Genomic DNA, 23,577 nt, shown 5'->3' on the forward strand with positions numbered 1-23,577 from the left:
TGATTTTTGAACTCGACCTTGATGTGGACTCGGCCATGTTGCTTGTTCCTGAGATCACAATTCCATGTTCATGAGTGCATTGCGTTAGGCATGCCCACTAGGTGAGCTTGTACCACAGCGGAGGACCACGAATTCGAATGTGAGGTATGAAAGATATGACCTTGATAATCTGCTGATACTTGATCTGGACTCAAGGGAGCTAGTGTTGTTACAGCACAAAGAACTTTTCTCAAGGGACACCACCTAAAAAGAACTGCACTAGCGATTGCTGTACTCCACGTGGGCTCTCAATTCAGCACTACAGTACTAAGTCGAATGCTCGGCGGCCGCGGTGCATGATCATGATGCAATATAAAGCGCCTCCCAGAGCGCATAGGCTGCAAGGTTGACAGTGCAATCGAGGCACTGTCAATCTTAGAAGGTTGTCGCCCTGACTTCTAGTCAGGAAGGAAGGAAGGAAGATTACATCACTCCAGCCGCCTAGGGCTGATTGGATGAACTGGCAGCATCCAAATAATCAAAACAATCCATCACAAAATGTGCAACACCAACAATGTCCAACTGCCACATGAATTGCTGCATCGTCACAATGGCTGCACCAAACAGCCCAGGATATCTGTCCCGAACAGATTGCAAGGCAGGGCACTCAAACACAAGGTGGCGCTCATCCCCAATAACCTGCTGGGCACAACGCATGCACAAACGCTGGGGCCGGGGAATCCTTGCCCAGCGGCCCGAGACATTGGGCAGACTATGACAACCCATCCTGAACTTCAACAGTATACGCAAGCAACGGGCACTCAAAGGCTGCTGTAAGAGCTGGCAAGGGTGGCGCACACAAGCTGGCCTAGCAAACCATCTGTGATATGTACACAAGGTGGCATTGCTGGACGGGCAGGTCCTAGGGCAAATGTCAATGTCATCCCAAACCTGCAGTGCTTGCGCATCTAGCAGCTGCATCACAGCATCAACTTCCACAGGAACAAGGGTGTCAAACCGAATAACAAACTCATACCCAATCCGGCGCAAGCCCCGCATGAAGGCCCAAGCCCAATTCTTAACAGTACGGGTTATGGCATCCCAACAATCATCAAGGGCCACTTGCCTGTGAAAATTATTTGCAGGCAAGGCAGCCAAATTGTTCCAGAACTTGATAATGCGCCGCCACCACACACAATCAAGGGTCTGCTGATTCAACTCCTTAAGCAAGATGGCACCATGCACAGAGGTGGGGACGCCAGCAATGTCTCTCAGAATTTTCAGGTGAGAGGAGGCCAAGGCAGCCCGGCCCCGCCGGCTGTCGCCACCAGGAAGGCTGCGCAGGCCCCACACCTCACAACCGTAGGAGGCAGTCGGCGGCACACATGCATCATATAGGCGCAACAACAGGCCAGCTGACATGCTGCAATGCAACTTCCCATATTGCTGCCTGAGCTGTGCCCACGCACCCCACATGTTCCTGTGAAGCTTGCCAAAGGTGAGATTAATGCCTTGGGCACCATCAAAAAGGGCACCCAGGTACTCAAACTGCTGAACCCAATGTAAAGGCGCACCACCACAAAGCCATTGAAAAGGTCCTGGCAAACTTGAAGAGAAAACCACAATCTTTGTTTTGTCAACACTGATGACCATTCCCGTTTGTTCACAAAACTCAGCAGCTGCATCAATCAAGCGTTGCAAATGAGCAGGTGTGGTGGCGAGCAAAGCAAAGTCATCGGCATAGCCTAGATCTGGTACACAACTGCCAGGACGCAACTGCGGGCCAACCCCAGGGCACCTCTGCAGCAAGTGCCTGTGCAGGCCATCTGCAAACAAGCCAAACAGCGTTGGGCTAAGGGGGCAACCCTGCTTCAATCCTGTCTCAGAGGGCAAACTAGGACCCTTCCTGCTCCCAATCTTAATGGCAACCGTAGAATTGGCATACAAAGACTGAATGGCAGAGAGCAGGCGGCCATCAATGCCCAGGCGACGCAGACTCTCCCAGAGCAACACCCGATTCACTCTGTCATAAGCACCCTTCAGATCAAGAAAGCAACTGATAAATGATAAACTTCAGTGTTGGTGATGTCAACATTAGCTATGGAGCCATGTGATGATCATGTAATGGCACTGAGTCATGAACCAGAACTACATTTCGAGAGGACGGTATTTGCATCATAATTCACAATCACATTGACAGCCCTGTTCCTCTTCTCATCCTGTACCCTAGTGAATTTGGCCTGCCTCCTGTGCCCTCCTTCCTCTCTTCTCATCCTTGCAGGCTAAAGTTTCTCTACTGAAAGGGCGTCATTCCGATACTAGGGTCATACGGAAGCCTTTTCAAACTAATCTTTACTCCAGAGAGCGGGCTATTCCTATTGCCGAGGCCTAGCTAGATAACATCTGCATGGCTATAAGTCAGGACACTAGAGCTGCTGGGGTAACCTTCTCACACCACAGCTGAACTACTGTGCTTGTCAAACATATCATCGCAATTAAGATGGTGGCTCCGATGGCAGCAGCACCTCAGGCTCCCCAGCGCTTGAAGGACTGGCAAGTGGTCCTTTACACAATTCTGTTGCCCACCTCCATTGGTTTGTTCATCATGGGGCTTCTTGGGATCATCGCGCTGTCAGGTGTGTCCTGCAGTACATCTCCAAATGCAACAGGTGTTCGTGATAACGTCACAATCTGTATGTGTATGTTGTGTTCCTAAAACCCTGGTGGTCTTTGGCAGACCACCAACAGAAGATGTGGATCAGCAGAACTCCGCCTGCTGAATACATGCGATATCTAATTTCCATCAATACAGGTAAGGTACCACAGAAGGTTGCCCTGTAAAAAGCTTGAGTGATACCAGCTGTTGCTGCTGGATGGCGCCTTGAGAAGGGAATTTGCAAATCCGCTGTGTGTAGTGAGAGATATGCTGCAAATGGTCCATGTTCATTGCAGGATTCCTGGCCATCCCATTCAACGGGGGCATGTTTGGTCAGTTTCTACCAAACTCCCTGTATCTCCACATCTTAATATTGTCAGAATGAGAGATGATTGTGCATATGAATGTTGATGGTGCTTTCTGTTCGGTCACAGAAGGGACAGAGGACAGCTTTGCATGCATGCAGGGACCATCTTCCTGTGGGACGCACTAAGGAAACATGCTCGTGCTCGGGCGTCAGAAGCACCGCGAAAGCTCAGCAGGCAGGAACGAAGACATCCTGAGAATGCAAAGAAAGATGGGTGAAGATCACTCATTGGCATTTACTTGGCCTTAATGAACATCTCGCGGGCTTGTCTGAGTACTCACTGTACTAGTAGGACCTGTAATAATTGACAGAAAAGTTTCAAGATGGACTAGGCTTTATAATTTTGTTGCGAAGCTCAGCGGCAGCATCACGCTGCATGCAGGCAACATGCTCACTCCAAATCCACGACATCCTTTGATCATGTAAATCTGATGAAGCTGGCCGCCATGCTTTCAGCTGTCACTACCATGTACTACAAAATCTACCTATTTTAATTCCCACTTTTGCCCTCCATCCTGTTGAATCATGAGGCAATGCACACATACGGTGTAGGACCCTTTCAGTTCAATAAGGTTTATGATCATGGATACAGTACCCCTACTGTCATGTAAAAACATCGATCCACAGCCTGCCTGACTTATCCGTTCAAGAATTTTCTACCAAACCAATATAACAAAATGGAGAGTCTCCAATGGAGAGTCCGCCCTTAAGACACCTTCTTTGCGGCCGATGCACTTTTCCCCTGTCGCCACTTTGCGTGCGTGTAGAGGGCGAACCCCACGACAGAGATGGTGTAGCCCAGCAGCTGCTCGGTCGTGACCACATCCCCCATGAGGATGCCCGCCCACACCAGCAGCGTGTTCTTGACACAGCCGACCACCTTGAATGTCAGGCTGCCGGTGACCTTGATGGCAAAGGCGGTGCTCAGGTTGACCAGGAAACCCATGAAGATGGCTGACAGGTAGTGGAGCGGCTTGTGCGCCATGAGGGCCAGGCCGTTGGCCAGCAACCCCTCGCGCTCCCAGATGGCTGACGCTGCCAGCAGCACCATGCCCGTTGGGAAGCCCAGGTATACCAGCACCTGCAGGCAACACGCACACGCGCCATCTCCATCTCGCTATTCTCCCCCTGACATGTGAATGAGTACCCGACATTGAGATTGGTGCCAGGGTTGCTCGAATGTGTCACATCTTGGGTGATGGGCACACCTCCATGGAGTTGTAGTTCAGGCTGCCCAGCAGCAGCTGGATGTAGACCACTCGCACGGCTTCCAGCAGCGTGGAGAACAGGAAGGAAATGAAGCCAGGCCAGGCAAAGCCGGCGACACCCACTTCCACAGCCGTGGCCACGCCAGTGCCCAGAGTGATCATCAGGATGGACACCAGCAGGGATCCCGTCAGCCTCTCTAACCCAAATGTGGCGCAGATGGCCAGGGTCACTGCTGGGGTCAGCACCTGCAGCCCACAGACTGGTCAAAGCCGTGCTTCTGATGTACAGCAGGAACTGGGGAGTATGTGCAGATGCCTGTCGCAACTCACAAGCTTACGGGTGCATCAACGACTCCACAAGCTGGCCAGAGTCTCTGGCTTCCGCATGGAGCACGATCGCAAGGGAATCATTCGGCCACATCACAAAGCCAAGAAACACTGATTGCACACCTTCAGAATCTGGATGAAGGCGACAGACAGGGACAAATATGCCATGTTGCCAAAATACAGCGCTCCAGCACTGCTCAGCACAATTGGAAGCAGGCGCGTGACCAGGAAACGCAGCGACGGTGCAGGCCCTAGCTTGATGAGCCCCGTCTTAGAGGTGATCCATCCTGCACGGTAGCAATCTCTGCCTGTCCCATATGCGTAATCGGGTCGATGCTGGGCGGAACAATCGCTTGAGCAGGTGCAAACACAGTGGAGGCGGCTATGCACCTCACCTGCAATAGCGCCTGCCAGTTGTGCCAATCCGGTGAGGGCCAAGGGGTACTTGAACCCATCATCCACCATCAAACGCTTGTTCAGGAGGATGATGTAGCTGGAGCTCAACAGATAGAGGACCAGGGACGACACTGACAGCGCTGCCCCCACAACTACAGGCTTTGCTAGCGAGGTCTTTTCATTCATGGCTGCCGCTGTTCCATTTGCGTTCCCATTGACGTATGCAGTCGATGATTTTCCATTTGTGATGGGACCGGAACTGCGCTGCCGGGTCTGCATGCTGGATGTGCTTCCAATACCGTCTCCTTCCCTTGGTGTCTAGGAGCTTTTCTTGAAGTGAGAGGGTACAAAGTCCTGCCGAGTTGTTGCAACGCGTGCCAACTCGATCACCGTCCAGTAGTTGACCCTCCTTGGTTGCTCCCAACGTACTGCGCATCCACCGAGAGTCAGTATAGTCCATTTCACACAATCAGACCAGCATGCACCGCAAGTACATCACATACCTTATTCAGTATGAAATCTGCGTCTTTTCTTGCGCCTTCAAGGAGCTGTTGAAGACGCTCTGGATCAATCTCGTCGTTGTGGTTTTGGAAGCCTCCTTTCACGTTCTGCCTGTAGTACTGCCTGGAATTCCTGGACAGAGCAGGAGACACCTTCTGCAAATTGCGATGCGGTCATTACCACGTGCATCTTGTTGATGCAAGGACAGATTCAGGAAACGCATCGGTCGCAGCTGAGAGAGAACCTGGACACTGGCTAGGCCACTTATGTAACATGAGTAGTGTCGCAATTATGTCAGTCTCGACCACAGGTATGACACAGGGCAATACAATGCTCACCTGGGAAGCTTTCTGATGTTTCTGAGGAGCTCACGATACAGAGCTAAGGCCTGCTGAGATCCCATTCATAATTTACTTTCACAGACACCGCCGCTTGAAACGTCCCAAAGAGACTCAGACAGGAAATTTGAAGAATTATCAACCAAGAAGTGTGTTTCTCATATTAATTAATGTACGTTTTGCTTCACGAGAAACTGAGTAAGAACGACATCAATGTCGCATCATGATTAGCAAAGCCCTGAAACGAAGACCGCAAATTGTAACCCTAACGTTTTGCAGAGGTCAAGAACTATATATATAAACTATGCTGGCCGACTTCCGAGACTACCTCAAATTTTTTCCCCCAAAAGAACTTCATCCATTCCGCAATTATTCGAAGTCGATTTAGTGAAGATGGCGAAAGCTTCTCGGAAAGGGAAGAAAGCATGGCGCAAAAATATCAACACCGCAGACGTGCGTGGGAGTGCTCTCTTATTCATGACAGTTGATGCTCGCAGTTTGTCTTATTTAAAAAGGAAGAAATAATGAAATTTGTTGAATAATCCAGATCGAGGAAGCAATTGAAGAGAAGACAAGGAATGAACGGCTTGGTACAGACGTTGGCGTCCTGCCTGACTCAGAGCTCTTCTTCATTGATAAGGTAAAAGACGCATTCAATATACATTTTATGGCTGCTTTTACATACGTTGCAGCACATTCCTCGCTTGCTTTGTTTCACCACCCCGCACTTGCTGTCTCATAGGCAAAAGCCAGCACATCAGCAGCTCCTGCAGATTCAAGCGCTGCCAGGCCACTGAAGAAGCGCAAGGAAAAGGTCTTGAGAAGCCAGGCCATCATCAATGCAGCACACCAGGCTCGTCCCGTGATCAAGCCTGTTCTTGGCAAGAAACAGCAGCGTCGACAGACTGCTGCAGCGGGCAAGCGAGACCCCGCAGCTGAGAGAGGAAGGAAAACCAGTAGGCCTGCAGCACTGTACGACATATGGGATGCGGAGGAAAAGGATACTGAGCAGCCGGAAGATTTCGATGCTGTGGCACAAGCAATAGCAAGCAAGCAGACCACTCCTTTTGGACCTCTTCGTCCGGCAAAGAGGAGGTGTGCATATCATGTTGAGAGGTGTATCTTTTGCACCTCACAGTGAAATTTTGTGCAAAGTGGAAAAAAGTGATGAGAGCACTGATCAGGCACATTTGCTATGCTTCAGGAAAGCGGAGCCAGTGCGCCAGATCCGACCCGTAGAGATTGACGACCCAGGCTGCTCGTACAATCCAGACAGGGAGCAGCATGAGGCAACCGTCGCACATGCAGTGGCTGTGGAAGTGCAGAAAAACATCGACGCTGACATGCGTGCAAAGGAGCCGCAAAAGCAAGCTGGCTGGGAGCCCGAGACGGATCCTTTGCTCGAGTATCAGGTCAGTGTCATTCTGACGAGAAGAGGTGTTGACAATTGTGTTTTATGGAGACTCCTGGCCACGAATGTGCTGCCATGGTCGGTGGAGTTCTTATTCCTATTCGAGCAGGTGGAGGAAGTTGATGGAGACAGTGAAGAGGAGCACAGTGGACAAGAGGAAGGCTCTGTACCCAGTAGGCGACCGAACAAGAAGACGAGGACCGTCCGCAACAAGGAAGCGAGGGTGAAGGAGCAGGAAGTTGAGATGGCAGCCAAGCAGAGGCTCAAGCAGCAGAGGCGAGAGCTGCAGAACCTGGACAGCATTGGGCAGGAAATAAGCGAGGCGGAGCAGGAAAGGGAGCGGCGGCAGCAGCGGCGGGAAAGGATGAAGGCCGAGAAGGCGCTGATTGCGCCCCCGCGCCTGGGCAAGGTCAAATTTCAGGAAGCGCCTGTGCAGGTGCGCTCGCAACTGCTCCCACCCTCACCAGGCACTCTATGTCCTCCTGCAGACCGGCTGTGTATTGCCCTGAAAGCTTATGTCTGGCTTGTTCATGGTGCGTGTGGTGGTGTGCGGCTAGGTCCTCCTCACCTCAGAGATAAGCGGCAGCCTGCGCAAGTTGAAACCCGCAGCGATGCTGGCGCGTGAGCGCTTCAACAGCCTGCAGAAGAGAGGCATCATCGAGCCCCGCGTGCGTGCCCTGAAGAAGCAAAAGCGCAAGAGGATCGAATTCACGCATGGGCAGCGCGGAGAGAAGAATCGCGAGGCGCAGAAAGAGCTCGATGCGCAAAGGAAGGCTGGCAAAAAGTGATGTTGTGTTGAAGACATTTGGCTTTGAGTTGCACAGCTCAAAGGCTTGGCTTGCATCGTGTCATTGCTTCTGTACCAGTATGTTGTGGGATAGACAACAGAGCGGGATAGCAAGCCACAGACATCTATGCAAGTGTGCAGGACATATCCTTGAAGCTACCAAAATAGAAGTGCTATTTACGTGAGAATGGGAGCAACTAGGACACAGTCTAGAGTGTCTAGGCATACAGAAATTACAATAATATTAATGTACAATTACGTTATGGTAAATGAACCGTCAAAGGAAACATGCCATCACTGCGCGGTAGCTTTGGATATCATGGTGGGGGCCTGCAGGTGTTGCATTCACGACAAGCAGCAACCACCGTGCAAGGCCCCTGCGTTTCCCAAAGACACATTACCATAGTCTTAGAGATTAAACCTTGAATTTCAAGGGCTTTTAACAAAGAAGCTAAATGTACAGTATACCGACCATATCTGACATTCCCCCAAGCAGCCACGTAAATACAGCAACTTGCCAAGTATTGCACTGCCAAAGATCTTTGACGATTACCAGATCCGCAGGGCTGGCCAGATGAAGTCTAGACCATAACAGAAAAGAACACTAGCACTTTGACAACAAATTCAAGTGTGCCCAAGTATCAAATTCTGAAGAGATATCTTGTGCACTCCACCAATTATGACTGCCTAAAGAGTCCCATACTTGTCCCAGATAGTCTCCTTAACGTTTTGTGCACATTGATAGGGGAATATAATGTGGAACATTATACTTCCCTTGCAGATACAGATACTTTCACGTGTCAGAGCACAATCAAATTTTGCCAGTGATCATCTACTCAAGGATCCTGCAATGTCTCGAGTAGCCTTTCTGGACTTGCTGATTCTGTGGAGGTCGATATTTAGTGCTGTGGACCCCTTAACCACCAGATCTGCAAGTATCTCTCCAATCACGCTGCAAAACTTGTAGCCGTGCCCCGAGCACGCTGAACACAGCACTACCTGCAGACGGCCCATTGCAGTGGAAAGACGTCACAGAACACTGGCTTTTGTTTGCTCAACCGGTGCTGCCGTTTTGAAGGGCTCTGCTGAGCAAAGCTTACCTGTGGGTGCTCAGGATGGAAGTCCACAATAAATCGCTTGTCAGGTGTGTTTGTGAACATGCAAGCGACAGCTTTGCACATCTTCCCATCAGCCTTGGGGAAGTACTTTTTCACGGCCGCCCGGAGCACCTGCAGGCAGCGCCTTACCAATTCACAATGGATCCTACAGTGGATCCAGATGTCAGCATCGCATGAGAGAAAACAAGCACGTCTATACATACTGTGTGTACCTCTTCATCAGCAGAGGTGATGATGCGGGTCAAGTTGTCAGGCTGTTCGCAAGGCTCATACAAATGGTAGAACTTTCCAATTTTCATGCCTGGAAGCCCATCAAATTCAGGGAAGCCGTAATATTCTCCCAGCGTCTCATCCTCCAAAATGAAGACCGGAAAGTTATCTGTGCTGAATGCTTCATGGTCTGACACTTCAAACCATCCAATCACCTGCCTTTGCACAGCCGCAATCCCCTAGCAAACAATGACACTGTTAAAAGTGGAGTGCAGCCCCATGCAGCATCCCAACAGGTTGTGGAACCACACTCATACCAGGGCCAACACTGGTGTAGCACTCATTACCTGCAGTTCTGGTACAAGTTGCGGGATCCAAGCACCAGCTGTGACTACTAGCTTCGATGCCGTGTATGCTCCCTTCGCTGTCCTCACTTCAACATTGCCTGACGGCAAGACGTGCCAAGCAAGCACCTTTTCTTCCGTGTGCACAGTAGCTCCGTGCTGCACTGCTCTTTCAACATGAGCTTTGATGCATTTTTCTGGACTGAGGATGCCACCTTGTGGCTGGTACAATGCCTGCATTCAGAGAGTTTTAATGTGAGAGAGTTTCACTGTGACTCCACCCCACAGTGCCGAGTCAAAGCAGCATGTATCAATTTACCATGAAATTTGACGGAATGTGAAATCCCGGAAATCTTGCATTCGCTTCTTCAGACGATAAGACCTCATGCTCAAGGCCATGCTCCATGGCAGACCTTAGAGCATTAGCGAAGACGCTGTCTGCATTGGCCTTATCAGCAAATTCCAAGCACCCTGTAGTGTAAAGCAGTCTCTACAGGAAACAAAACATGATTGGTGCCCTGCAAGATGCCTGTGTCAAAAGCCATTCTTCAAGTCTACTGATTTCTTTCAAGGAAGAGGGCTACCTGGCCTGATTCAGCCTCTAATTTGTGCCACAGCTCGTAAGCGCGACGCAGGAGCGGCACATAGTCTGAATAGTGGCAGCATAGAATGAGACAGGGCAGGTGGACAGGTGCATGGCCAGGACACTGCTGCTTTCCAATTATGCTATCTTTTCCCCAGATTTACCTGGATGTTCATGGTATTGAAGGCGTATTATACGTGAGTGGCCATGCGAGGATCCAAGATCGTGAGCGATTGAGAACTGCTCCAGTCCCAGGACCTGCAGGAAAGGAGCAAAACTATCAGTTCATGCTCGATCAGTAATGACACAATCTGAACATTTTCGTCAGTGATCTTGATAAGCATTCTACCTTGAAACCCCGCTTAGCAAGGTGATAGAGAGCTGCACTGCCATGTCCTCCAATTCCAACGACGACGACATCGAAGTTTGCCATGGCAACACTGCTGATAATTATGTATATTTGATTATGATTAATTTTAGCATTTGCAGACTTGAAGCATGTATTTCGTGGCTAAAACCTGTCCTTCAACTCATCATCACATTCGACATCAGCAATTTTCGCTGCATACAGTGATTAGGAAGAGACCATCGTTTCACATCCACGGAAACGCCACTCAACGCCACAGCCTAACTCAATTCAGCTTGCTCCTTGGCTGGGGAACAGGCTGGGAACAAACATCCTCTCATAGAAAACCCTACCCTCATCAACCCTGACACCGTCTGGGGTTTTGAGACGAACGAACAAACGAATGGAGGAAGCGATATGTTTGAGGATCCAAAGAGAATTTTGCTGGACCCAAGAGCCCTTTTGATCATCAGTTGCAGCATTCACTGTACATGAAGTGCAGAGCTAGGACAGGTTGTGCCATCCATTGCTCAATATATTTTTTTTTTTTTAAAAGGGGAAGCCCCCGCTATTACACAGGTGCCAGTCGCACGCTTCCCAGCACGCATGCAATAGGATATTTGGGGAAACCTGTCAGAGTTGGGGCACGCAGAGCACTCCCGCAGGAGGATAATGCGATACTTAAGAGAAGCGCAAGCATGAAGGCATACCACAGAAAGGCAACAGAAAGGCTCCTAGCGATGGACATGTCCCAAGCACCAGAGGGTAACCTCATCCCCAGAGGCGCACTCCAGCCCGCCGGCAACGCAACACCGCTGAGGTGACGTTGGAGGACCCACGGGGCAAGCCTAGGGCTTGCAGCTGGAGGCAGGGGTCACAGCAAAGCAGGCAATCATCAATCACTGGCAGGCAATTATGGATGTGCGGGCAACCAGTGGTGGAACAGACATGAAAGGCACGTTTATACGGTTGGCCGACAGGGATGGAACAGGATCGCGTTCGGACCCATTACCACTAGGTGCCGCTCGGGGCTGGCAATGTGACCCTAAACTATGCCTCAATCTGCCAGCAAGGTGGGGCACAAGCAAACGGTGGCATATGGGAGATATGAAGCCGCAAATGAGGCGAAAAACAGGTAGGCTGGCGAGAACTCGACCAGATACACACACCCACCACATTGGAGGCGGGGATAGGCAGGAGGCATCATGTCCAAGGTCCTAGACACCCGCTCAGGTTCAAGGGTGGATACTGGGGTTGGAAACCCTAAACCCTTCAGATAGCCTTCAATGAACTACTGTGAATGGTGAGGAGGACAGACACTAAGGCAGAAGGCCACGGATGACATGAAGGTTGGAAGGTAGGGCGGGCATGCTGGCGCAGTTCAGGTTAGCCACGGGGATTGTTGGGGCTGCTGGTGAGACAGAAACATCGGAGGATCACTGGAAAACTATTGATAGCCTAAAGCCCTGGGCAGGGTGGTCTTCTGTAAGCTTGCGCCAACGCTCCAGCTCTCCGGCACGGTACTCCACAGGTAGCGGGGCGCACGATGGATCCGTCTGGCCGAGGGATACCCAAGATGTGAGCCGCGCAAACACGTCCGGTGGTGGGCGAGGCCACTGGCACTGGATGGCGAGGCCAGTGCCCCAGGGGTGAAGGAGGCACCCCCGGGGCCGTGTTGGGCCGAGCTCGACAGGTCCCTCGACCAGTGGAAGCACGTGACTCGGAGCCCCATTCCGCGCTGGCAAAGGTTAGAAGTAGGAGAGGCGCAAAGCGTCTGGTAGGCAATCTGTGGTCCCAGGGCTCTAAGGCAAAAAGGGGTCTCAGACAAGGAACGACAGGCCGGGCTTTGCCGGGGTGGGATCGGGACTGGTGAAAGGTTAGTCATCCGTGCCTGACTATGGTATGACGAAGGCTCTTAGCGCCCATGTGCCCAGAGCACCTATCGCAAAGGCCCCCCTAAGAGAGGGTGTGAGTTCAACACAAGAATCGACACGAGCGGGTGTCATGGCAGAAGGCCAAATGAGAGCATGGTCATACAGATAGCCAAGTTAGAGCCGTGGCCGGCTGGGTACAGTGAATGGTGGATCGGAAGCGTCACGCTGGAAGCGGCACGGGATGCTGGGCACTCCAGTGGATGACTGGTTGCGCGCCCGGCAGCTCCTCCAGCGCGCAGAGGACCGCGCGGTGGCACCATCGCGCCGCAAACTGCTCCCTGGTGATCATCGGGTCGCGTCCGCGAAGCCAGTCGCTGAGCACACCTGCTGTCTGCCGGACGTTGACGGTCGCGAGCCGCCAATCGGCAAGCAGGGCCTTCTTGCAGGAAGACAGGATGCGAGCCGCAACCGCTCCGGGGGTGATCGCCGCCGCATCTGGCTGGTGGCGGCCGCGCTGATATGCTGCCCACAGCTGACAGATTGTAGCGAGCCGCAGGCGATCCCAGAGCTGCCTGAGCTGCCGCGGCGGTCCCCAGATCCTGGTGTCATCGGCGAGAAGAAGGTCGGCGCTGCGCGGTGGCGCGTCGTCTCCGGTCACCGCGGCCCATGTCGCTGCGAACCAGTCCCACACCCCGGCGGCGAGAGGGCAGATGATGAAGACATGGGTGAGTGTGGCCAGCTGACCTGCACAGCTCGGATGCGGGCAAACGTGACCGGCGGGATCGGCGCGGTGGACGTGACGCGCGAAGCCGCCGACGAAGAGCTGGCCATGCAGCAGCCTCCACGCTGTCACGCGCTGCCGCCGGTCCAGATGGGAAGCGTGCACCACTTGCCACACATGAGCCCAAGGTGCTGATGGGTCTGCTGTGGCAGCAGCAGCAGGATCAACAGTGACATCTGCTCCCTGTGGCACTGGTGAAGGGCCCGCTGGCGCGCCCGCAGGCCCGCCGCGGTCCCGCAGCGGAACCGGACGTGGCAGCGGCGCAGCCATCCAGATCGCCCAGGAGGAGGGATCAGGCTGCCCTCGAGGCCTCTTGCCTAAGACCTGCGACGCGGTACCAGCAGCTGCAGCCCTGGCCTCCCATCGCGCCTCGAGCGCCCGAAGGCCGCTGCGCTGATCATCTGTGGTATCAGCCCAGATGGCTGGTCGCAGCGGGCCCGCCGGGCTGGCCTCCCCCTTGCTGATCCTGTGAAGCACCTGTCGCCGCGTGGTGGCCTCCCTCACCACAAACTCATGTGCCGGCCGCGCGCCGAGCCCCCAAGCCTGAGGGTCCTGTACCTGGGATCCCCAGAGGCCAAAGAAGTATAGTGTGGGCGGCGGTGGTGGCGGTGGCTCTGGCAGCTGCTGCTCCCACTCCAACTGCTCCCCTGGCTGCTGCTCCACCTGCAGGTGCTGCTCTGGGTGCAGCTGCTCCGCGTGCTGGCGTTGCTGACGTGTGCCGCTGCGTGGATGCCAGGGCCTGGTGATGTCCCAGTGCTGAACCAATGCAGGCTGCGCGGCCGGAGGAAGGAAGGCGTGCATGGCTGCAACGCCTCCGTCCACTGGCACAAGGGCTCCTGTGCTGCTTACTGTGTGGCTGAGAAGGTAGGTGCTACCTTCGGCTGTGCGAGACCAGACGCGGCGGTCCGACGGGTCCGGCGATGCGCACCACATAGCGGCCGGTGGCTGCACCTGGATGAGCGCTCTCCAGGCTGCTGGCAAGGCAGCCAGAAGGATGGGCACGCGCTCTCGCACCATCCGAACCGGATGCTCCGGGCCGCGCACGACATCGCGCAGGTGGCTGATCCTGACCAGGCCAAGCCTGGCCCAGTCCTCCCAGGCAAAGGGCTGCTTGTCTGCATCTGTGAGCTGCCTGTTGAAGAACAGTGGCTCACCCATGACTGCGTCGTAGCCGATCGCTTCCGGCTTCCGCAGGTGATGGGGCCGCAGCTGCTGGTAGGCATGCAGGTACTGGCGGACGCGCTGCGGGGCCTCCACATGCTTCGCTGCAAAGGTGGAGAAGAGCAGGAATCTTCCCAGCTGCCAGATGTGCTGCCGCCGCGCTGACACCGTGCCGGGTTCCTGCGCTGCCAGCCAGGCTGTGCTCCTGTACAGCCAGTGGTCGAAGTAGGCCTTCCAGGCCAGCTGCTCCGGCTCCAACAGCCTGCCCACCACCTTGGCCTGGAGAGCCAGGATCTGGGCCCTGATGTCCACCAGCGCGATGCCGCCGTGTGCGGCCGCGCGGAAGCAGACGTCCTTGCCTGGGAACAGCGCCGCCGCTGCGCCAGGGGTCACCGGCCGGTTCGCCGCGACGAAAGTGTGGATGGCTCTGCAAAGCCTCTGTAGCAAGTCTTGTGGCACCGGTATGAAGGTGGCATGGTAGGTGACCATGGAGGCCAGCACCTGTTTTGCGACGTACGCTCGGCCCAGCAGGCTGAGTCTGAAGCCGGACCAGCGGGCGATGCGGGCCTCCACCTTCTCAATGATGGCTGTGTATAGGGCTGTGGCAGCTGCAGCTGGCTGGGTGGACAAGGGAATGCCCAGGTGCTTGACGCCGTCGCTCGAAGCCGCGAAGGTGACTCCTGTGACTGGATCGGGCCCGGCGAGATGGCTGAGGCTGCCAAGCCCTAGGGCCTGGCTCTTGCTGCGCTGCAGCCTGGCTCCTGTGGCTGCGCAGTGGAGGCCCACGCTGGCCCCCAGCACGATCTGAGCATCCCGGGGAGTCCGCGCGTGCACGCTGGTGTCGTCCGCATGCTGGTGCATGACTGGTGCTGGCTCCCCTGAAGGCAGTCTGATGGGCTGGAAAGCTAGCTGGCCTGCAAGCATCCTGGCATGCGCGGCCATCGGCTGCGCGGCAAGCACAAACAGCAGCGGCGAGAGGGGGCTTCCCTGGAAGACGCCGGCGGCCACCGGGAAGGCATCGGTGTGCCAGCCGTTGAAGGCCACTCGCGCGGTCGTGCCGGAGTGCAGAATGTGCACCCACCGCTGCACACCGGGCCCGAAGCCCACCGCAGCCATGCACCGCTCAATCCAGGCCCTGTCAAGGCGATCGAAGGCCTTCTCGAAGTCCAGGAAGACCTGCACGCCTGGCTGGTGTGTGGCCTCCAGGTAGCTGATCTCCTCCAGGTGTGCCAGCACGTTGTCCCCCGCCCAGCGCTTAGGCAGGAAGCCTGTCTGTGTGGCATCCACCACCTGATTCAGCAGCGGCCCGATCCGGCTGGCGATCGCCCGCGCCGCGAGCTTGTAGTCGGTGTTGAGCAACGTGATGGGCCTGTAGCTGGCTGGAGACTCCCTGTCTGCCCCCTTCCCCTTGTACAAGAGAGTGATACGCCCCTGCGTCAGCGGTGGCGGCAGCGCCGCTTCCCCGCCGCCGCCGAAAGCTTCCTGCAGCATCCCTGCCAGCTCCAGCCCTACCACAGGCCAGAAGCGCAGGTAGAACTCATATGGCAGGCCATCCAAGCCCGGTGCCTTGCCGCGCGGCAGGCTCCGGAGGGCAGTCTCCAGCTCTGCGACTGACACGCTGCCATCACAATTTGCACGTGTTACACTACCCTGATGGAATGCATTAAGGTAAGAGATTCCATCTTTGTATTTCTTCGTATGAACTTTTTTTTTTTTTTTTTTTTTTTTTTTAAAAGGGGAAAGCCCCCGCTATTACACAGGTGCCAGTCGCACGCTTCCCAGCACGCATGCAATAGGATATTTGGGGAAACCTGTCAGAGTTGGGGCACGCAGAGCACTCCCGCAGGAGGATAATGCGATACTTAAGAGAAGCGCAAGCATGAAGGCATACCACAGAAAGGCAACAGAAAGGCTCCTAGCGATGGACATGTCCCAAGCACCAGAGGGTAACCTCATCCCCAGAGGCGCACTCCAGCCCGCCGGCAACGCAACACCGCTGAGGTGACGTTGGAGGACCCACGGGGCAAGCCTAGGGCGTATGAACTATTATGTTCCCACCATCTTGTGACTGTTTTGACAGTCCACCATTTCGACCGGCACCGTCCCGTTCCCCGGCAGCGACACCGCCCATGTTGGGGATATCTGCATGTTTGTCGCTGCAGCGGACGCCACGGCGCAGAATCGATCAGCTGCGCGTGTAGCAGCTGCCGCCAGCCTGATGGAGTGCGATCGCCACACGGGTTCTCATCAGCCACATCAGCACCTGTACAGAAGGCCAAGCAGCCCAGGTACCCGCACCGTTAGCTCCACCCCTGGAGCTCTCCGGCGTTCCGGGCATGCGTATCGAAGATTGCCTGGAATGGCTGGCTGGCCGGAAACTGCTGCTCCACCAGGGACAGCGTCACACCGTACATCCCAGCGATGTGCCGCTCGCCATGTTCTTATGGGACTCGTCAGCAACCAGGGACAGCGCAAGAGGATGCTCTGCGACATGATGCGCCGGAAGTAATTTTTTTTTTTTTTTTTTTTTTAAAAGGGGAAGCCCCCGCTATTACACAGGTGCCAGTCGCACGCTTCCCAGCACGCATGCAATAGGATATTTGGGGAAACCTGTCAGAGTTGGGGCACGCAGAGCACTCCCGCAGGAGGATAATGCGATACTGAAGAGAAGCGCAAGCATGAAGGCATACCACAGAAAGGCAACAGAAAGGCTCCTAGCGATGGACATGTCCCAAGCACCAGAGGGTAACCTCATCCCCAGAGGCGCACTCCAGCCCGCCGGCAACGCAACACCGCTGAGGTGACGTTGGAGGACCCACGGGGCAAGCCTAGGGCTTGCAGCTGGAGGCAGGGGTCACAGCAAAGCAGGCAATCATCAATCACTGGCAGGCAATTATGGATGTGCGGGCAACCAGTGGTGGAACAGACATGAAAGGCACGTTTATACGGTTGGCCGACAGGGATGGAACAGGATCGCGTTCGGACCCATTACCACTAGGTGCCGCTCGGGGCTGGCAATGTGACCCTAAACTATGCCTCAATCTGCCAGCAAGGTGGGGCACAAGCAAACGGTGGCATATGGGAGATATGAAGCCGCAAATGAGGCGAAAAACAGGTAGGCTGGTGAGAACTCGACCAGATACACACACCCACCACATTGGAGGCGGGGATAGGCAGGAGGTATCATGTCCAAGGTCCTAGACACCCGCTCAGGTTCAAGGGTGGATACTGGGGTTGGAAACCCTAAACCCTTCAGATAGCCTTCAATGAACTACTGTGAATGGTGAGGAGGACAGACACTAAGGCAGAAGGCCACGGATGACAGGCCAAGGGGATTGTTGGGGCTGCTGGTGAGACAGAAACATCGGAGGATCACTGGAAAACTATTGATAGCCTAAAGCCCTGGGCAGGGTGGTCTTCTGTAAGCTTGCGCCAACGCTCTGGCTCTCCGGCACGGTACTCCACAGGTAGCGGGGCGCACGATGGATCCGTCTGGCCGAGGGATACCCAAGGGGTGAGCCGCGCAAACACGTCCGGTGGTGGGCGAGGCCACCGGCACTGGGTGGCGAGGCCAGTGCCCCAGGGGTGAAGGAGGCACCCCCGGGGCCGTGTTGGGCCGAGCTCGACAGGTCCCTCGACCAGTGGAAGCACGTGACTCGGAGCCCCATTCCGCGCTGGCAAAGGTTAGAGGTAGGAGAGGCGCAAAGCTTCTGGTAGGCAATCTGTGGTCCCAGGGCTCTAAGGCAAAAGGGGTCTCAGACAAGGAACGACAGGCCGGGCTTTGCCGGGGTGGGATCGGGACTGGTGAAAGGTTAGTCATCCGTGCCTGACTATGGTATGACGAAGGCTCTTAGCGCCCATGTGCCCAGAGCACCTATCGCAAAGGCCCCCCTAAGAGAGGGTGTGAGTTCAACACAAGAATCGACACGAGCGGGTGTCATGGCAGAAGGCCAAATGAGAGCATGGTCATACAGATAGCCAAGTTAGAGCCGTGGCCGGCTGGGTACAGTGAATGGTGGATCGGAAGCGTCACGCTGGAAGCGGCACGGGATGCTGGGCACTCCAGTGGATGACTGGTTGCGCGCCCGGCAGCTCCTCCAGCGCGCAGAGGACCGCGCGGTGGCACCATCGCGCCGCAAACTGCTCCCTGGTGATCATCGGGTCGCGTCCGCGAAGCCAGTCGCTGAGCACACCTGCTGTCTGCCGGACGTTGACGGTCGCGAGCCGCCAATCGGCAAGCAGGGCCTTCTTGCAGGAAGACAGGATGCGAGCCGCAACCGCTCCGGGGGTGATCGCCGCCACATCTGGCTGGTGGCGGCCGCGCTGATATGCTGCCCACAGCTGACAGATTGTAGCGAGCCGCAGGCGATCCCAGAGCTGCCTGAGCTGCCGCGGCGGTCCCCAGATCCTGGTGTCATCGGCGAGAAGAAGGTCGGCGCTGCGCGGTGGCGCGTCGTCTCCGGTCACCGCGGCCCATGTCGCTGCGAACCAGTCCCACACCCCGGCGGCGAGAGGGCAGATGATGAAGACATGGGTGAGTGTGGCCAGCTGACCTGCACAGCTCGGATGCGGGCAAACGTGACCGGCGGGATCGGCGCGGTGGACGTGACGCGCGAAGCCGCCGACGAAGAGCTGGCCATGCAGCAGCCTCCACGCTGTCACGCGCTGCCGCCGGTCCAGATGGGAAGCGTGCACCACTTGCCACACATGAGCCCAAGGTGCTGATGGGTCTGCTGTGACAGCAGCAGCAGGATCAACAGTGACATCTGCTCCCTGTGGCACTGGTGAAGGGCCCGCTGGCGCGCCCGCAGGCCCGCCGCGGTCCCGCAGCGGAACCGGACGTGGTTGCGGCGCAGCCATCCAGATCGCCCAGGAGGAGGGATCAGGCTGCCCTCGAGGCCTCTTGCCTAAGACCTGCGACGCGGTACCAGCAGCTGCAGCCCTGGCCTCCCATCGCGCCTCGAGCGCCCGAAGGCCGCTGCGCTGATCATCTGTGGTATCAGCCCAGATGGCTGGTCGCAGCGGGCCCGCCGGGCTGGCCTCCCCCTTGCTGATCCTGTGAAGCACCTGTCGCCGCGCGGTGGCCTCCCTCACCACAAACTCATGTGCCGGCCGCGTGCCGAGCCCCCAAGCCTGAGGGTCCTGTACCTGGGATCCCCAGAGGCCAAAGAAGTATAGTGCGGGCGGCGGTGGTGGCAGTGGCTCCGGCAGCTGCTGCTCCCACTCCAACTGCTCCCCTGGCTGCTGCTCCACCTGCAGGTGCTGCTCTGGGTGCAGCTGCTCCGCGTGCTGGCGCTGCTGACGTGTGCCGCTGCGTGGATGCCAGGGCCTGGTGATGTCCCAGTGCTGAACCAATGCAGGCTGCGCGGCCGGAGGAAGGAAGGCGTGCATGGCTGCAACGCCTCCGTCCACTGGCACAAGGGCTCCTGTGCTGCTTACTGTGTGGCTGAGAAGGTAGGTGCTACCTTCGGCTGTGCGAGACCAGACGCGGCGATCCGACGGGTCCGGAGATGCGCACCACATAGCGGCCGGTGGCTGCACCTGGATTAGCGCTCTCCAGGCTGCTGGCAAGGCAGCCAGAAGGATGGGCACGCGCTCTCGCACCATCCGAACCGGATGCTCCGGGCCGCGCACGACATCGCGCAGGTGGCTGATCCTGACCAGGCCAAGCCTGGCCCAGTCCTCCCAGGCAAAGGGCTGCCTGACTGCATCCGTGAGCTGCCTGTTGAAGAACAGTGGCTCACCCATGACTGCGTCGTAGCCGATCGCTTCCGGCTTCCGCAGGTGATGGGGCCGCAGCTGCTGGTAGGCATGCAGGTACTGCCGTACGCGCTGCGGGGCCTCCACATGCTTCGCTGCAAAGGTGGAGAAGAGCAGGAATCTTCCCAGCTGCCAGATGTGCTGCCGCCGCGCTGACACCGTGCCGGGTTCCTGCGCTGCCAGCCAGGCTGTGCTCCTGTACAGCCAGTGGTCGAAGTAGGCCTTCCAGGCCAGCTGTTCCGGCTCCAACAGCCTGCCCACCACCTTGGCCTGGAGAGCCAGGATCTGGGCCTTGATGTCCACCAGCGCGATGCCGCCGTGTGCGGCCGCGCGGAAGCAGACGTCCTTGCTTGGGAACAGCGCCGCCGCTGCGCCAGGGGTCACCGGCCGGTTCGCCGCGACGAAAGTGTGGATGGCTCTGCAGAGCCTCTGTAGCAAGTCTTGTGGCACCGGTATGAAGGTGGCATGGTAGGTGACCATGGAGGCCAGCACCTGTTTTGCGACGTACGCTCGGCCCAGCAGGCTGAGTCTGAAGCCGGACCAGCGGGCGATGCGGGCCTCCACCTTCTCAATGATGGCTGTGTATAGGGCTGTGGCAGCTGCAGCTGGCTGGGTGGACAAGGGAATGCCCAGGTGCTTGACGCCGTCGCTCGAAGCCGCGAAGGTGACCCCCGTGACTGGATCGGGCCCGGCGAGATGGCTGAGGCTGCCAAGCCCTAGGGCCTGGCTCTTGCTGCGCTGCAGCCTGGCTCCTGTGGCTGCGCAGTGGAGGCCCACGCTGGCCCCCAGCACGATCTGAGCATCCCGGGGAGTCCGCGCGTGCACGCTGGTGTCGTCCGCATGCTGGTGCATGACTGGTGCTGGCTCCCCTGAAGGCAGTCTGATGGGCTGGAAAGCTAGCTGGCCTGCAAGCATCCTGGCATGCGCGGCCATCGGCTGCGCGGCAAGCACAAACAGCAGCGGCGAGAGGGGGCTTCCCTGGAAGACGCCGGCGGCCACCGGGAAGGCATCGGTGTGCCAGCCGTTGAAGGCCACTCGCGCGGTCGTGCCGGAGTGCAGAATGTGCACCCACCGCTGCACACCGGGCCCGAAGCCCACCGCAGCCATGCACCGCTCAATCCAGGCCCTGTCAAGGCGATCGAAGGCCTTCTCGAAGTCCAGGAAGACCTGCACGCCTGGCTGGTGTGTGGCCTCCAGGTAGCTGATCTCCTCCAGGTGTGCCAGCACGTTGTCCCCCGCCCAGCGCTTAGGCAGGAAGCCTGTCTGTGTGGCATCCACCACCTGATTCAGCAGCGGCCCGATCCGGCTGGCGATCGCCCGCGCCGCGAGCTTGTAGTCGGTGTTGAGCAACGTGATGGGCCTGTAGCTGGCTAGAGACTCCCTGTCTGCCCCCTTCCCCTTGTACAAGAGAGTGATACGCCCCTGCGTCAGCGGTGGCGGCAGCGCCGCTTCCCCGCCGCCGCCGAAAGCTTCCTGCAGCATCCCTGCCAGCTCCAGCCCTACCACAGGCCAGAAGCGCAGGTAGAACTCATATGGCAGGCCATCCAAGCCCGGTGCCTTGCCGCGCGGCAGGCTCCGGAGGGCAGTCTCCAGCTCTGCGACCGACACGCTGCCATCACCGCGCTCTCCTTCTGCCGCTGCAGCTGCCTGAGGGGACAAACGCTTGTCCACTGCCTGCAGCAGCTCATCCTGGGCTGCCAGCGACACCGGCTGCGCCGCGAAGAGGCCTGCCGCTTCGTCGCCACTGTAGTACTCCCGCAGCACCGCGCCGCCCCGATCTCTGCCGGCTGGGTGATCCAGGACAACCCGTGGGCTGTCAGGGGCTGGACCTGTCCTGAGGGCCATCAACTCTGTGCGGCCCTGCCGCTCCCGGGCCAGGTGGTGGAACCAGAAGGTGGACTGCTCACCGTAGAACTGCCATACGATCCCAGCCTGGAGTGCTGCCCCCTTAGCTGCCTCCACATTGAGGCCCTGCAGAAGCTGGTGGGCATCCTGCCATGCCAGAAGGGTGTCTGGTGCGGGCCGCCGGGTGAACGCCGCGAGCGCTGCGCGGCTGTCAGACTCCAGAGCCCGCTGAGAGGCCCGGCGCTCCGCTGCGAGAGCCCAGGAACGCTGCATGGCCATATCTTTGACCTGCCACTTCAACTCCACCCACCTGCTGCCCTGCGTGACGCCCTCTCCGAGCGGGTGTGCGGCAAGATACTCCGGAATCGCTGCCGTAACGCGATCGCAGAACGGCTGATCGTCCAGAAGATGAAGGGGCAGCCTCCAGGCTGCAGAGCCATACAGTGTGCTGGCTGGAGCTGTAAGGCTCAGGCTGACCCCCAGGTGGTCTCCTGGATAACCAAGAACCTGCCCGATCGCTCGCGGCTCCCGGCTGACCCGCGCCCGCAGCGTCTCCGAGACCAGCCAGCGGTCGAGCCGGGCAGCTGACTGACCTGTGGTGGCAACGTGGGTGAAGGCACGACTGCTGGGGTTGAGGTCACGCCAGACATCGTAGAGCTGATGCTCAGTCTCCACGAGCCGCAGGCCGGTCCAATATCCATGCGTCCGCTGACCGGGCTGCCCGGCGGCCATGTCCTGCTGGCCTGCAATGCAGTTGAAGTCCCCTCCCACCAGAAGGCAACGTGCTGCTGGAAGGCTGGGCAGCAGCTCCTGTGTATAATACTGCTGTCGCTCCGCTGCGGCCGCAGGCGCGTACACGGAAGCTACCGTGTAGGGCTGGCCACAATAAGTGGAAGTCCACTAGTAGGGTGCGTCCGGTGGTGCTGCAGTGACGCACCGTGATGGCTGCTGTGGAGGCTGTGGGTCTTAGTAAGACCGCTACGCCGCGTGACTGGGAGGTGAAGTGGCACCAAAATGCGGGCCCGCTCCAATTGCAGCGAAGCCCGGCAGGCCCCTCCTGCGCCCATGCTGTCCCCTCCTCTGTAGAGCTGTGGTGGGTCTCCTGAAGGAGGATGATGTCCCACCTGTCGCGCTCCAGAAGGTTGAAGAGGCAGCGCCTCTTGTCTCTGTCCCTGAGGCCGTTGACGTTGAGGCTGAGAAGGCGCAGTGAGGGCGATCGGGAGCGAGTCATGGCTGCGAGGGCCGCCGTGCCGGCGGGCCCCCACTGCGAATGCTCCTGGAAATCCTGTGCTCTACCCGCTGCCGCTCCTGCTGTTGCCCCTGCTGCTGTAGCCACCACTCTGTAGGCTGATGCCGCGTACGCGCTGAGCGCCACGGAGCCGGCAGCCCCGCTAGTGCGACCTGCGCCGCACGCTGCGCTGCGCGCGCTGCGGCTGCTCGCGACTCAAAGCCCGGCGGGACGGTGGGTCTCCCCTGCTTTTTTTTTTTTTTTTTTTTTTTTTTTAAAAGGGGAAGCCCCCGCTATTACACAGGTGCCAGTCGCACGCTTCCCAGCACGCATGCAATAGGATATTTGGGGAAACCT

At 57.2% G+C, this 23,577-nt stretch overlaps 6 protein-coding genes across 6 annotated transcripts; 3 read left to right on the top strand and 3 right to left on the bottom strand.

Annotated features, from left to right (window-relative positions):
* Nucleotides 1-3,221: 3,221 nt before the first annotated feature.
* COCSUDRAFT_67899 (hypothetical protein) lies at nucleotides 3,222-5,954 on the bottom strand. The gene is made up of 6 exons (XM_005643931.1): nucleotides 5,773-5,954; nucleotides 5,437-5,566; nucleotides 4,933-5,361; nucleotides 4,661-4,824; nucleotides 4,211-4,456; nucleotides 3,222-4,083 (listed from the first exon to the last, which is right to left on the bottom strand). Exons 3-6 carry the CDS (start codon nucleotides 5,210-5,212, stop codon nucleotides 3,709-3,711), a joined length of 1,065 nt encoding a protein of 354 aa, XP_005643988.1. The 5' UTR covers nucleotides 5,213-5,361; nucleotides 5,437-5,566; nucleotides 5,773-5,954; the 3' UTR covers nucleotides 3,222-3,708.
* Nucleotides 5,320-5,837, bottom strand: COCSUDRAFT_83567 (hypothetical protein; the record flags this gene model as incomplete). Its single annotated transcript, XM_005644003.1, has 3 exons — nucleotides 5,320-5,361; nucleotides 5,437-5,566; nucleotides 5,773-5,837. The coding sequence occupies 3 exons, from the start codon at nucleotides 5,835-5,837 to the stop codon at nucleotides 5,320-5,322; spliced, it is 237 nt and encodes a 78-aa protein (XP_005644060.1).
* A 396-nt stretch (nucleotides 5,955-6,350) lies between the features above and the next one.
* On the top strand, nucleotides 6,351-8,733 carry COCSUDRAFT_48950 (Nop53-domain-containing protein; the record flags this gene model as incomplete). Its single annotated transcript, XM_005643932.1, has 4 exons — nucleotides 6,351-6,412; nucleotides 6,977-7,184; nucleotides 7,293-7,619; nucleotides 7,741-8,733. 4 exons carry the CDS (start codon nucleotides 6,351-6,353, stop codon nucleotides 7,969-7,971), a joined length of 828 nt encoding a protein of 275 aa, XP_005643989.1. The 3' UTR covers nucleotides 7,972-8,733.
* Nucleotides 8,734-8,798: 65 nt separating this feature from the next.
* COCSUDRAFT_19555 (sarcosine oxidase) lies at nucleotides 8,799-10,673 on the bottom strand (the record flags this gene model as incomplete). The annotated part of the gene is made up of 8 exons (XM_005643933.1): nucleotides 8,799-8,969; nucleotides 9,071-9,199; nucleotides 9,301-9,537; nucleotides 9,646-9,876; nucleotides 9,962-10,130; nucleotides 10,201-10,291; nucleotides 10,390-10,483; nucleotides 10,575-10,673. Coding segments are annotated over 8 exons (1,221 nt in total), but the record flags the coding sequence as incomplete, so codon positions are not given.
* Nucleotides 10,674-11,939: 1,266 nt separating this feature from the next.
* On the top strand, nucleotides 11,940-12,352 carry COCSUDRAFT_58728 (hypothetical protein; the record flags this gene model as incomplete). The annotated part of the gene is made up of 2 exons (XM_005643934.1): nucleotides 11,940-11,956; nucleotides 12,184-12,352. 2 exons carry the CDS (start codon nucleotides 11,940-11,942, stop codon nucleotides 12,350-12,352), a joined length of 186 nt encoding a protein of 61 aa, XP_005643991.1.
* A 4,755-nt stretch (nucleotides 12,353-17,107) lies between these two features.
* On the top strand, nucleotides 17,108-18,104 carry COCSUDRAFT_58730 (hypothetical protein; the record flags this gene model as incomplete). Its single annotated transcript, XM_005643935.1, has 2 exons — nucleotides 17,108-17,187; nucleotides 17,936-18,104. The coding sequence occupies 2 exons, from the start codon at nucleotides 17,108-17,110 to the stop codon at nucleotides 18,102-18,104; spliced, it is 249 nt and encodes an 82-aa protein (XP_005643992.1).
* Between the last annotated feature and the right edge of the window lie 5,473 nt (nucleotides 18,105-23,577).

Source organism: Coccomyxa subellipsoidea (assembly GCF_000258705.1).
Source record: "Coccomyxa subellipsoidea C-169, whole genome shotgun sequence".
Classification (NCBI taxonomy): Eukaryota; Viridiplantae; Chlorophyta; class Trebouxiophyceae; family Coccomyxaceae; genus Coccomyxa; species Coccomyxa subellipsoidea.

What these genes read in the sequence shown, in the direction of transcription:
- COCSUDRAFT_67899 (XM_005643931.1), bottom strand. Translation starts at nt 5,212, where the DNA reads ATGCAGACCCGGCAGCGCAGTTCCGGTCCCATCACAAATGGAAAATCA. An exon ending in CCTTCATCCAGATTCTGAAG is followed by an intron (nt 4,457 to 4,660) that starts GTGTGCAATCAG and finishes TGTGGGCTGCAG; the next exon opens with GTGCTGACCCCAGCAGTGAC. An exon ending in TGAACTACAACTCCATGGAG is followed by an intron (nt 4,084 to 4,210) that starts GTGTGCCCATCA and finishes TGTTGCCTGCAG; the next exon opens with GTGCTGGTATACCTGGGCTT.